Source organism: Pongo abelii, chromosome 9 (assembly GCF_028885655.2).
Source record: "Pongo abelii isolate AG06213 chromosome 9, NHGRI_mPonAbe1-v2.0_pri, whole genome shotgun sequence".
Taxonomy (NCBI): domain Eukaryota; kingdom Metazoa; phylum Chordata; class Mammalia; order Primates; family Hominidae; genus Pongo; species Pongo abelii.
Window position 1 is genome coordinate 106,443,389 of NC_071994.2, and position 14,583 is coordinate 106,457,971.

Here is a 14,583-nt window from a genome sequence, read left to right on the forward strand (position 1 = left end):
CTTTGTTTAGGGGGAAATGGAGAGTGACTGCATGGATCCAGAGTATTTTGGGGGATTGATAAAAATATTCTGGAATTAGTGGTTATGCTTGTACAACCTTGTGAATATATTAAAACCCACTAAATCATACACTCTAGAGAGGTGAGTTTGATGGTATATTAATTATATATCAGTAAAAACAAATTTTTTAAATCACAATGAGACAGCCCTGCACACTAGCTTGATTGGTTTATAGCTTAAATTAAAAAGCCAAATGGTACCAAGTGTTGATATGGATCAGGAACAACTTGAATTTTCAGATATTGCTGATAGTTTAGCTTTTTCTTATAAGGTTAAACATATACTTAACATATTAGCCCACTGTATCACTCATGAATATTTGCCCACTATATCACTCGTGAATATTTACCCAAGAGAAATGAAAGCATATGCCATACAAATACTTATTTGTGAATGTTCAAAGCAACTTAGTTTTTAAGAGTCAAAAACTAGAAACAGCTCAACATTCTTTTTAAGAGTCAAAAACTAGAAACAGCTCAACATTCAAGAGGTGAAATGATAAATTTTTGTTATATCCATAAAATTGGAATGCTACTCAGAAATTCAAACAATGACTATTTGATTTATGCAACTACATGGATACACCCAGTGTTCTGTGGGCAAATGTTTAAAAACTGGCTCTCCCAAAAAAAAAAAAAAAAAAGAAAGAAAGAGGAGGAAGCTTTGATCTATATAGCATTTTCTCATTTCCATGGTACAAATGCTTCTGCCATGGCTGATTTCAAGTTACCAATATAAGGTAAATGAATGTGGAGTTAGGAAGAGATGCCTAGTAGCAAACTATTTGATAGTATTTCTTCTATCCATGTCTTCTATCCAGTATTTCTTCTATCTTATATCCAATAGACATAATCTTGAACACAGATTTTTTGTTTTATTTTGTAGAGACAGGGTCTCACTCTGTCACCTAGGCTGGAGTGCAGTGGTACATTCCTAGCTCACTGCAACCTCCAACTCCTGAGCTCAATAGATCCTCCCACCTCAGCCTCCTGAGTAGCTAGGAGTACAGGCACATGCCCTCGCACCAGGCTAATTTTTTTATTTTCGGTAGAGATAGGTTCTCACTATGTTGACCAGGCTGTTTTTGAACCCTTGTGGTCAAGTGATCCTCTTGCCTCAGCCTCTCAAAGTGCTGGGATTACAGGTGTGTGCCAACTGGCCCAGCTTAAATAAACATCATTCTTTATTCAGGTTGCTATTACAAATTTTGATAGAGTGGGTGGCTTAAACATTTATTTCTTACAGTTCTGAAGGCTGAGAAATCTAAGATCGGGTGCCAGCATGGTTGGGTTCTGATGATGGCCGCCTTCCACATTGCAGGCAGCCTACTTTTCCTTGTATCCTCATATGGTGGAAAGAGTGCAGGCTAGCTCTCTAACCTCTTCTTATAAGAGCATTAATCCCATTTATGAGGGTGAAGCCTCATAACCTTCACCCTCATAACCTATTTCCTTCCAAAGGCCCCACCTCCAAATACCATTAGTGATTAGCTTTCAACAAGACGTCTGAGGGAACACAACATAATAAAAATTGTAAAGTAATATGAAAAGATGAGGTCTGAATATTTGCCAACTGTTTTAAAATAACATTTAATTTATAACTTTTAAAATAATGGCTATTTAACAACGAACTTTAATAATTTGTAAAATTTTAAGACTTGGCTCTCACTAGCCTTTGTGAGCTGGTTCAATCACATTACTGGATAAATCTCAAAATAATTATACATAACAAAAAAAAGGAAGGTTAAAAGTTTAATATTTATAAATACTATATATATAAATTTCATTATATAAATAATTCTAGAAAATTCAAATTAGTATGTTGTTGTGAACAGGCCCCCAAATCTGGCCATAAAGTGGCCATAAACAGGCCATAAACAGAATCTCTGCAGCACTGTGACATGTTCGTGATGGCCATGACACCCACGCTGAAGGTCGTGGGTTTACCAGAATGAGGGCAACGAACACCTGGCCCACCCAGGACAGAAAACGGCTTAAGGCATTCCTAAGCCACAGACAATAGTATGAGCAATCTGTGCCTTAAGGACATGTTCCTGCTGCAGATAACTAGTGAGAGCCCATCTCTTTGTTTTGGCCCATCCCTTTGTTTCCCATAAGGAATACTTTTAGTTAATCTATAATCTATAGAAGCAATGCTTATCACTGGCTTGTTGTCAGTAAATATGTGGGTAAAACTCTGTTCGAGGCTCTCAGCTCTAAAGGCTGTCAGCCCCCTGATTTCCTACTCCACACTTTATATTTCTGCGTGTGTGTCTTTAATTCCTCTAGCCTTGCTGGATTAGGATCTCCACAACCAAGCTGGTCTCAGCAGTGTGTATTAACATACTAGCAATTGTCTGTTAATTAGTTGGTAGGGGTAGGACTGATGGATAACAAATGTAAACAAACTTTTGAGAGTGAAAATATTGTCAATAATTTTTAGTTATATTTTGATTTTACCCTATACAAGTTTAAATACTATTTAGACCCTAAAATTCCATTTAATTTACTGAACATTTATGTTAGCTTGGAAGACTATATGTATGATTTTTCAACATCCATGCACATAAACACACAAAATCTATGGCTAAACTGATGATTGTTATCTAGTTTGTGCTTCAATTAATGGCTGGCTAATTTAGTATCAAAGATATAACAAACTAATGGGCTTGAACCCAAGTTGGTTTCACCTCAAGCATTTGATTGATTGGTCGCATTAATGTGCAGAAATTAGTGCGACTGCCTCAGTAATTGTTTTATGTTCTAATTTATATTAATAGCCACCACACCAAGTGAAATGAACAATTACTACTGAAATATTTTTGTGCCATTTTGCATTAGTAGTCATTTTTAAATAAATTCTATATAAAAATTCATAAATGTGTTGTTTCTTGTTATGGCTCATTTAACATGGTTAGTGTGCTAAATTATGGAAATCAAAACTCAATACTATTAGCTTTACAATATTTGTAGATCAAATGTTAATGTAAACCCACAGAGTCCATTTAACTCTACTCTTGATGTATGTTTGGTTAAAATTTTTGAGAAAATACTAATAGAAATTATAACCCCAACATGCCTACATACATACATACTTTTAACTATGACAACATGATATTGGCCTAAATGAATGTATCACAGAAAACAATGTAGAAATAATCCACAATTTTTTAAACTCTCAAGGAATGTAACAGCATGAAGACATCTCAGTAAATATTATTTCAATAAATTTCATGGAAGTAAATATACATTCAATGTAGTTTTACTAGATGAAAGAAATGTTACAGATTATCATTTTACTTGCTGAACATACTTAATGATAAACTTACCTTCATCTTTCCCAGAGCTAAGCTTCACTATAGATATTCTTAATGTATACCATGCTGTAGATAGTATAATCTGTTCATATTTTAAAAGACAAATACTGTCTTAGACAAATTGTCACAACAAAATACTGTAGACTAGGTAGCTTAAGTAACAGACATTTGTCACAGTTCTGAAAGCTGCGAAGTCCAAGATCAAAGGGCTGGCAGATCTGGTGGTGTCTGATAAAAGTTTACAGATAGCCATCTTCTCCTTGTATCTTCACACTCTGGAGGGAGGAAAGAGAAAACAAGCCCTCTCATATCTTTTAACAAGGGCACTAATCCCACTACAAGGGGCTGCTCCATTCTCATGAGCTTATTACTTCTCAAAGGCCTCGCCTCCTAATATTATCACATTAGGGCTTAAGATTTCAACATGTGCATCTTGTGGGGACACACACATTCAGTCCATAGCAAATATTAACTAATTGCTTTTTAAAAACTGTACACATTTTTAGTAGAATTTATCATTCTCCGCTGTACTAGAATTCTTCCAAGAAACAGAACCAGATTATAATATGAATATATATAAATGAAAAGCATACAGAAATATATATATATAAGTATATATATATAATTCAGTCTCAAATACTGATCTTTTCTGTAAATGCCCTCACAGACACACCCAGAAATAACCTTTAATCTGAGGACCCTGTTAGAGTAAAACAGCTTGCTACCTTAATAGAACTCTGGGACAACAGGCATCATTAGTCAAATGGATATATGGTCTCTCTATAACATGAGCTTTTTTTTTTTTTTCAAAATATCTGAAAGAGAGGAGGAAGGAGGAGTTTGGATAAGAAAAAGCTTGCAGCTGGATGATGTAATAAGCAACATTTAGCAAATATTTATTGCCCACCTACCATGGGTTCTCTATATCGTGCGAGGCTCTGGAGATAGGAAAAATGAATAGTACATAGTCTATATTCAGTGAGCTCAATATCAATAACAAAAACTATCTCACATACAGTAATAGCTAGCAAAACTTCACAGAAGGAAATTAGTAGTCTTTCTTAACCTTTTCCCAATGAAGTTTTTATTTTACTGTGACAAAATACACGTGACACAAAATTTACTGTGTTAACCATTTTTAAGTATACAGTTCAGTAGTGCAAAGTACATTGACATTGCTGTACAGCTAATTTCCAGAACTCTTCATCTTGAAAAACTGAAACTCTGTCCTATTAAACAACAGCTCCCATTCACCCCTTCCCCAGCCCTTGGCAACCACTATCTACTTTCTGTCTCTGTTAATCCTGGTACTTTGGGGACCTCATTTAAGTGGAATCATAACAGTATATGTCTTTGTGTCCCTGGCTTATCTCACTATGTATAACGTCCTCAAGGAACATCCATGCTGTAGCATATGTCAATTTTTTTTTCTTTTTTAAGGCGAATAATATTCCATTATATGTATATGCCACATTTTGTTTATCCATTCATCCACTGATGGATGTGGGTTGTTTCCACCTTCCTAACTTTTTATAACAGTGTAATCTCTTAAGATAACAAGCATTCATTCTATTTTTTTCATTGAAAAAACCTGGCTAGGCACAGTGGCTCACGCCTGTAATCCTAGCACTTTGGGAGGCCAAGGTGGGCAGATCACTTGAGCCTAGGAGTTCAAGACCAGCCTGGGCAACATGGCAAAACCCCATCTCTACAAAAAATACAAAAATTAGCCAGGTATGGTGGTGGGTGCCTGTAGTTCCAGCTACTCGGGAGACTGAGGTAGGAGGATCACCTGAGCCTGGGAAGTCTAAGCTGCAGTGAGCCATGATCATGCCACTGTACTCCAGCCTGGGTGACAGAGTGAGACCCTGTCTCAAAAAACAAAACAAAAAAAAAACAAAAACTGAGGTTAGTTTTTCATAGAAAGCAAGTAATAGAAGATCTTCTTTGAGAAGGGAAAACATAGATTCAAAAAATGATTTATGTTTTAAAAGAATCATTCAATTAAATCTTTTAGATCTGAAAGTCCTTAGTTTGCTCTTGTATCATTTTATAATCCTTTTTCTGTACTGGTAAAAAAAAAATTGAAAGCTACAGAAATACTGTGATGTACCCATGGAGCTGCTCTAACTTTTATCACAAATTACTCATTGTGTTGTACTTCCTCTTAAGTATAGATAGTAAGGGCTCTCTTATTGTTAAATTGTTTCGCTCTGAAACTTGTCTTTATCCTTCTGAAATATAAATTTCTAATTATGTATGTTTGTGAAATAGGTTTTAGTTATTGCAATTAATTGCGTAGAGTTGTAAATTGTGGCAAGTGTAGGAGTTAGTGATAATCTTAAATTGTATCTATTGTTAATCATTGCATATGAAGTTGAAATTACAGTGACCTCTCTGCATTTCTTCTTTCTTAAAATTGTAAACTGAGTCTTTTTTCACACATCATAAAAACCTTGTGCAAGTGCTAGTGTTTGAAATAAATTACAGTTACAGTGCTGTCTCCCTGTTTCAGGCACTGTGATAAGCTAGAATCAAATGAAAGTTCTTCTGACATTTTCAAAACCTAAAATCCAATGTTGGTTTCACTTCAACAGTCTGAAGATAATGGATTACTGGTATTGCACTCCTATTTGAGAAACAAGCTATTATTTTTACCAGTGGGATAGTGATATTTGTTAGTAGTACAAGTAATTCCATCATTAAATAGAGAAAGGAGGAAAATTCCTACAAGTGGCCATTTTTTAAGGTTCATACAATAAACATATTAAGATTCTAGAGTGGAAATTAAAACATCCAAGATTATACTAGAGTGTTTCTTTGTGCAAGTCTCTTCACCTTTCTCTACATCAGTTTCCAGATATTTGAAATGGTAATAATTATACCTACTTCCGAGGGTTGTCATAAGATATAAAAGTCTTAATGTAGATAAAATGCGTATAACAATGCCTGTACATATAAGTGCTATAAAAGTGTTTGCTATCGTTATCCTTCTTTTTCTCATTTTCACATGGTTCTTCATTGACTCATGTTTAGAATATTACCATACATTCTTAACTCACCTCCCTGATTGCAGTTTCATCTTCCTAATGTTGTTCTTCCCATTTCTACTAGGGTAATCTTTAAAAACATCCAAATTTGTGGTATCACTTCCTCGCTTAAAGTTTTAGTTTTACCATTGTTTTCCAGATAAAATTTAAATTCCTTAGTATAAACAACCACAAATTTTATGATGTCATCCTTAATTCATCAGCCCATTTCTCTCATGTCTTATTAATGCTTCTTCCTTTCCCTGCTGTCTTTACCTATTATAGATACTCAGGAAAAGACTATTCATTTACCTTTTGAGATTCATATCAAGCATGATCTCCACCAGAAAGCCTTTCCTAACTCTTGCCATTCTATGCAGTTTGAATTTGATGTACTCTACCTTCGTGTTCACAATCACAGTGCTTATCGCTATTAGGGAGCTCAATTTATTGTCCATAGCCATCTCTTTTATTGTCGATTTCCCCCTCTATCATAAGCTTTTGTAGACAAGAATTGTGTTATGACTTCTTATCCTCAGCAGTTAACAAATGATTGGCAAATGGCAGCTATTTACTCATACTTGCTGCATAATCACTTAACTGATATTTGAGAGAGAGTGAGTTAACAAATGAACACCCTGGTTACAACCGGTTCCGCTTTTGTGACATCTTTCATGAAATGCATGGGATGGTGAAAAGAGGTTACATTTAGGGTTAGACCTGGATTCAACTTCTCTATCATTTAATTTAAAAAAAAAAAACAAAAAAAACTAAAAAACTTTAAGATTAAACTTACTGTAAGCCTTAATGTCTCCATCATTATAAATTTAATTCCCAATACATAATTATCTTATATTGAATCTCAAATGGTTTAATATGTATAAATCATTATAGAAATATTAGATCTATTAAAGACAGTATTGGTGCTGATATGGACTCTAGAGCCAAGTGACCTGGGGGTTTACATCCTGGATCTGCCATTTGCCAGCTCTGTGATTTTTGAACATGCTATTCTCTTTGTGTCTACATTTTCTCCTCTGTAAAATGGAAATTATAATATTAAGTTAGTGCAAAAGTAATTGCAGTTTTGGACCATGAATTTTAAGTTATTGTATTAATAACTAGGCTCAAAGACATCTTTATTAATCAAAATAGGAACCATTACAATCAACACATTTTGCCAATAAGAAATACGTTGGTTTATTCCTGTAACATAATCTGTCCTCTGGGATTCGACAAACTCTTGGAAAGCATTTTCTGCATCCTGTTGATTGTGGAAGTGTTTTCCCTGCAAAATGTTGTTGAGATGCTTAAAGAAATGGTAGTCAGCTGGCGAGAGGTCAGGTGAATATGGTGAACGAGGCAAAACTTTGTAGCCCAATTCATTCAACTTTTGAAGTATTGGTTGTGCAACTTGTGGTGGGGCACTGTAGTAGAGAAGAATTGGGCCCTTTCTGTTGACCAATGCTGGCTGCAGGTATTGCAGTTTTTGATGCATCTCGGCTATTTGCTGAGCATACTTCTCAGATGTAATAGTTAAGCCAGGGTTCAGAACGCTGTAGTGGATCAGACCAGCAGCAGAGCACCAAACAGCAACCATGACCTTTTTTTGGTGGAAGTTGGCTTTGGGAGGTGTTTTGAAGCTTCTTCTTGATCCCGCCACTGAGCTGATCATCACTGGTTGTCATATAAAATCCACTTTTGATTGTATATCACAATCCGATTGAGAAATAGTTCATTGTTGTTATGTAGAATAAGAGAAAACAACACTTCAAAACAACGATTTTTGGTTAGCTCGTGAGGCATCCTCTTATCAAGCTTTTATCACCTCTCCAATTTGATTCAAATGCTGAATGACTATAGAATGGTCGATGTTGAGTTCTTCTGCAGCTTCTCCTGTAGTTGTAAGAGGATCAGCTTGGATGATTGCTCTCAGCTGGTTGTTGTCAACTTCCAATAGCTGGCCACTATGTCCTCATCTGCAAGGATCTCCTTTGCAAAACTTCTTGAACCACCACTGCACTGTATGTTCGTTAGTAGTTCCTAGGTCAGATGTGTTGTTGATGTTGCCAGTTGTCTCCACTGATTTACGACCCACTGTGAACTAAAATAAGAAAATTGCTCGAATTTGCTTTTTGCCTAACATCATTTCCATCGTCTAAAATAAACATAAACTGCAAGTAATAAGTCATTAGCAAAAAAAAAAAGTGAGAAATGCTCATTAAAATGATGTATAACATAACTACATTTATTTAAGAATGTATTTCAGTATCAGTGAATTCTAACAATGTAAAAACTGCAGTTACTTTTGCACTTACCTAATAGTACACTTCTGAGGATTATTTTGAGGAATATATAAGGTGGTGTGTATCAAGCACTCACCATAGTTACTAACACATAGTAAGCACCCAATAAATATTAGCTTAAAAAATTTCCTGCAACTCTTTTTACCTTTGTGCAAATCTAACACAACTTTCAAGGCATAGCTTAATAACTACCTCTTTTTTAAAGACTTCCTTGATTGAATCATTTTTTCCCTCTAAACGCCAATAACATGATATATAATTTATTCATAAAGCACCACAAGGAACTTCAGCTTTGTATCTCCTTTATTGGTTTTTAATTTTCTTTAAATACTATATTTATTTTATTCATCTCATGTATCACTATCATTATCATTTCTATTATACACCTATTATGTTTTAATTCTCTACATATTTAACACTATGAAATATTTTTTATATAGGTAAATATTGTCTATCTCTCTATAAAATGTAAGCTCCATAATAGTAAGGACCTTATGTTAATAGTATCTGCACATTGTAGATAGTAAATAATTGCTGAATGGATGAATAATGACTTAAACATCTATTGAATTAATGTATTACACTTGGCAATAATATTGGTAACTCTCTTAACCATCTATAGATGAATAATAAATTGCCCTAAGGCTTAGTGGCATAAAACAATAGAAATTTATTATATCACAGTTTTTGTGGGTCTAGAATCCAAGTGTGGTTTAGCTGAGTATTCTGGCTCAGGGTTTCTCACAAGGCTCAGCTTCCATTACTCATGGGCTGGCTGTTGGTCAACTGTGTGTGAGAGGAGTGTCAAATAATTTAGGAGTCATGTTTAAAAACTGCTGCAGTCTGCCCTCTAGGCAGAAATTATTTACATTTCCCCACATGCAAAATACAACCGTCTCCTCCCAGACTCCTCCACAATGTTTCATTTCATTACAGGATCAAGCTAAGGCTAAAGGGATAAAATTGTCATTTAAATCAGGTGAAAGTATGAATGAGGCTTTTTGGGTTTGATTCCCCAAAAATTACTGCATAAATATTGTTCCCATCTAAAGAAGAGTGAACTACAGTGACAAGTTACCTGTTCCCTTTAAAACCAATATAAAATGGTAGGACAGGCGTAGGGTAACTGCAAAGACATTCCTATTCAAAAAGGGTGGAGGAAGAATGGGAGGCTAACATGTCCTTAGCAATTCTGAAATCCGAGGAAGTTCATGTTTCCAGTTCCTTTATTAGAATTTTGTATTGTTTCCTAGGAATGATTAATTGCTCTTGGCTTTACTGTCTGAGCTCTGGATTCTAACCTCTGAATTATCCACACATTTCAATAAGATGTAGCTCATGTTTGCAGCTGAGTGGTTTTCTCAGTCTGCTTCCTGCCCATAGAAGCCCTGGAGCCAAGTTCTCTTTGAATTGCATCCTCTCCTAACCCTGTAATCCTAAACTGATAGTTTACACCAGAACAGTTTTTCTAAAACTGGGAGTTTGCTATGAATCTCATTTGCTATGAATCTCAATCTCATTGAGTTTGCTATGAATCTCCATTAGACAAAAACCACAACCACAAATCTTTTCAAGATAAGCCTTTCGCATCAGCTGTGGGACAACACCCTTAAGATTTATTGAAGCCCTATTGTTTAACAGAGGGTTGTCTGAGATTTTTCCTTCCTTTTTTTTTTTTAAGTCCTCAAAGCTCCATAGGCTTCCTCTAGTATTCTCCTAGAAGTCCTTTTAAGTTTTCACTTACATTCTCCTAAAGATCCCTCCAGCTTCAGCCCACCACCTAGTCTCAAGTCGAATGCCATATGATTGAGGATTTTGTTAAGGCAGCACCCCGCCTCTGGTGTATCAAAATCATTATCGGTTGTATTGCTGCAGAACAAATCTCACCAAAACTTACTGGCTTAAAATAATGTTTCTAAAAAATCATTTATTTTTAGCTTAAAAGTCTGAAATTTACTAGGGCTTGGTAGAGAAAGCTTGTCTCCTTCACACAGCTCACTCATGGTTAGCAAGTTGGTGCCGGCTGAGAGCTGGGGGTCTCTGTTCATCTCCACATAGGCCTCTCCAAAGACAGTTTGGGCCCACAGCATGGTAACTGGCTTCTAAGAGTAAAAGTCTCAAAAGGCAGGAAATATAAGCAACCAATTTTTTATAGCCTAGACTTGGAAACTGACATAGTATCACTTCTTCTGTATTGGAAGAGAGGAACACAGACCTCAAGTCTCAAGAGGCAAAGTGTCAAAGGATTTGCAGTTGTGTTTCAAAATCACTACACCTGTTTTAGATCAAAGCACAGTTCTGGCACTTATCTATCACATTCCTAAGAAGGCTTACTTTATTCCTGTAAAGTAAAGGGATTCGATGTTTTCTAAGGTCCTTTTCTACTCTAAATTTGGTCATCTTACAATTCCCATTTTCTATACATTGTTGATATATTCTAGCCCATAGTAGCTTCTTAACTATGTAATCAGACAGTGTTTGGGGGTATAAAATTGAAGTTCTCTCCTTATTACTACACTTCAGAAAGATAATATGTTGAGAAGTTTGTGTGATATTTATAAAATATTTAGAAAATCCAGAAAACCTTCACCAAAAAGGTATATTACAATGAACATGACCTTACAAGAATACTTGTGAAGAGTCTGCATTAATGGATAGTGCCTTTATTGGAGGGTCAAATATTAGAAAGATAACTTTTGTAAAGCAGCTGTTCTTAGAGGGGTTTTATTTATTTTTCATTTCATGTACTCCTTTTTATTTTTTTCCGTTTGTTTCATATGTCTCAATGTGGTTTGGGGAATAAAGTTTCCATTATACAGCTCTATTTATAGTTTTAAAAAATTCTGTAGGGACTAAAGCTGGTTGTTTTTTAATCTTTACCACTTATAAAATTAATCTCTCAAATTTAATTTGAGTTTCATTTGCAGTAAATATTGTTTAAGAAAACATGGTTGACTATTTTTTATATGCCAGTTTAAGTTCATCTTGTTATTCTTTCAGGAACTTGTACTTTTCTTCCTTTTAGAGAAACATTAATTCATGCTGTCTCTACTGTTCAATTTAATGAGATCAAAGAAAAACAGACATATCTTAATGAAATGAATTTCATATGTATATGTGAATTATGCCAAAATTTTTCTCCATCACACTAGTGTTAGTAGTCTTTTATATGTAGTATCATATACACAAACTTAATTTTGACCCTTTTTAAATTGCAGTGTCCTCTCACATGGCAGAGCAAGTGGGAAGGCCCAGAAGATCCCTTACAATACCTGAGAGGTCTTGTTGCCCGTGCCCTTGCAATACAGGTACGCCTAAATTATTTACTAAGTGGGTTGTCTGACTGTGTGACTATTGTATTATAGAGATAACCATTGTGCTAATCACTAGTGAGAATTATATTATGATTTTGCACATAAAACATCATATATTCATTATTCTGCCATTTATTTTTGTATAGCGCTGTTCTATTTTTTTTTAACAAAATATGTGCTTTCTGCTTTACTGTGGCTTTTCATCATTTTTGAGAATTTAGAGAAAAATTTACAATTTTAGTACAGATAGATCACATAGATGGTAACTGACACTGAATCATCACTGTGACTAGTTTGCCTTAGGGAGCTCCCTATGGGGAGCTGCTTTAAAAAAGTTTTCTTCAAATTGATCAAGTTTTTTCAGAATAAACCAGTCAGGTAACTTCAGGAAAACAGAAGAATAGTATAGACAGAGAAATAGTGTATTTTTAAGGAATAGTAAATGATACAGGTTAGTTGATGCAAACAAGGTACCTTTGTGGATTTTCCACTGTCTTCCTCTGCTTGTTGCACCAGCTTCACAAAAGAGCCTTTTGTTTTAACCACATTAACTTCTACTATCACATGAATAACTTGATCTTCTCAATGCAGCACTCTTCATCCATGTTTTTTAAAATAATGATCCACAAACCTGTTCACATTTGTCATCACTCATCCCTGCTACACCTTTGAACCTCTAAGCATACATGTTATTCTTTGACAACAGCCACATTTCATTCTCAATTTTGTATTCTCTAGACTTTCCAGTCTCTTCCTGTTCAGTTTTCTCTCAGTCTGTCACTTTCTTTCCTGATTCTTGTCCGATTCAGCCTTCTATTTGTGGCATATAACTATATTCTCTTTCCAGCACCTTCAGTATCCTAACTCACTTTTCTTTATGCTTCGTCCTTTCCAAAAACCATTTAACTTAGATTAGTATCTGTCCATATGCAGGCTGCTGAGCGCTGCTACCGAAACTTCAGATACAGTGTACAGTGTACACTTCAGATACAGTTCAGATACAGTGGATGGGACCTGAGCACTGCTCCTGTATTCCAGTGATGTTCTTCACTCTTTCTTGAAGACTCCATTCTGTCACTGACTCCCCTTTTCCTTAGCAGAGCACCTTATTGTTTTACTTCATAGAGAAAATTCAAGCTGTGAGATATGACCACTTGAAAATTCCTGCCCTTCTCTCTCATCTACAAATTTGTTTGAAGCCATCTTCATCATCTTTGTTCTAATATAAAAGTTGACCTTATGAAATTGAAAGCTCATCCCTAGACCTGTGTACTGATTCTCTCTGTTCTCCTCTCTTTAGAGACCTCCTCCAGGGTGTCTTCCCTTGTTCTTCTGTCTTTTCATCTTTTCATCTCTTCTTACTCTGTTTGCCAGCCTACAATTGGGACTCCTTTGAAGGCACCAGGACTGATGTGAGCAATTGTTTGGCTTCTATTATAACCAGTTCTCTGGATTGTAGGATTGTTGAAGGAAAAAAAAGTACTAGATCTGGAAATGAGGTTAAAATTAGCAGGTAGAGAAGAATCTGGCAGGGACTCTGATTTAGTCATCTATCTGCTGTGTATATGCCTGGACTGTCACTAAATGCTGGAAGGAAGAAAGGGAGAAAGTCTATTAGTGATCTTAGAAAAGTATAGAAATGCTCTGAAGTTTGTTGTATAATTCCTTGGCTGTGATAATTTACCACTGCCTGTACTTTTCAGTACTGTTTCCTTTAAATTATTTTTAAAAGGACAGGGACTTTAAACTTACCATGAATGGTAGCCTATATTACACTATGTAAGTACACTTAATAATTATGCTATGTGTTTATAATGATAAATATGTTGGTGGTACTATAATTAATATTCTTTAAAACAATTTTACATGAATTATTGCAATTTTCTTGCATGGTTATTCATATATTAATAACTGGTCATAAAAACTGATGAAAAACTGGTCATCAAAACTGAACACTTTTGCACTGTGTAATTTTCTTAAAAGCTTTATAAGGCATTTAGCCTTAATTGTAGTGATAAAATACCCTCCTAACCCTCAAGATAATGTTCAGGACTGACTGTAGCTTACCTTTCATCCTTCCAACCAGGGAATATGCACTATTTCTTCCACAACCACTTGGGGATACTTTTTATATTGTTTTATTTTCCTGGGTTAATATTGTTTTAAATTATAAATATATATAGATATCCATCTCCCTGAGGTAACCTTTAATATTTGGGATTTGCTTTTCATCTATTCAAGGACTCGATAGATTCCTTGTTTTCATCTGTGCCTTCTCTGTTTCACAAGTACCTATCCAGAGCAGCTTGTGACACTTGAAGAACAATGTAACTACCTAGTTGGAAAACAAAGGATGGGAAACTGGGTGGGCAGGGAAAATTAGAAGCACTATTTGCAAGGATCTGTGAAAATGGCACCTTTTGGTTTCTTAAGAAAGCATAATGATCAGACTCAAAGCAAACAGGTATACAGCAGGTTGAGCCCAGATCCAGCTATAGTTCAAGATTTTAGGGTCTTGCATTTTGAGGCATGGTTTATGGGAGAAGAGAACAAACTAT

At 35.3% G+C, this 14,583-nt stretch overlaps 1 protein-coding gene across 5 annotated transcripts in view; it reads left to right on the forward strand.

The window, feature by feature from the left end:
* The window catches only part of DYNC2H1 (dynein cytoplasmic 2 heavy chain 1), a 360,273-nt gene that overhangs the window by 299,278 nt on the left and 46,412 nt on the right, over positions 1–14,583 (forward strand). For all 5 annotated transcript variants that reach the window (XM_054523746.2, XM_054523748.2, XM_054523747.2 and 2 more), the window contains 1 exon segment: positions 11,930–12,019. In XM_054523746.2, the coding sequence (XP_054379721.1) occupies positions 11,930–12,019 (90 nt within the window).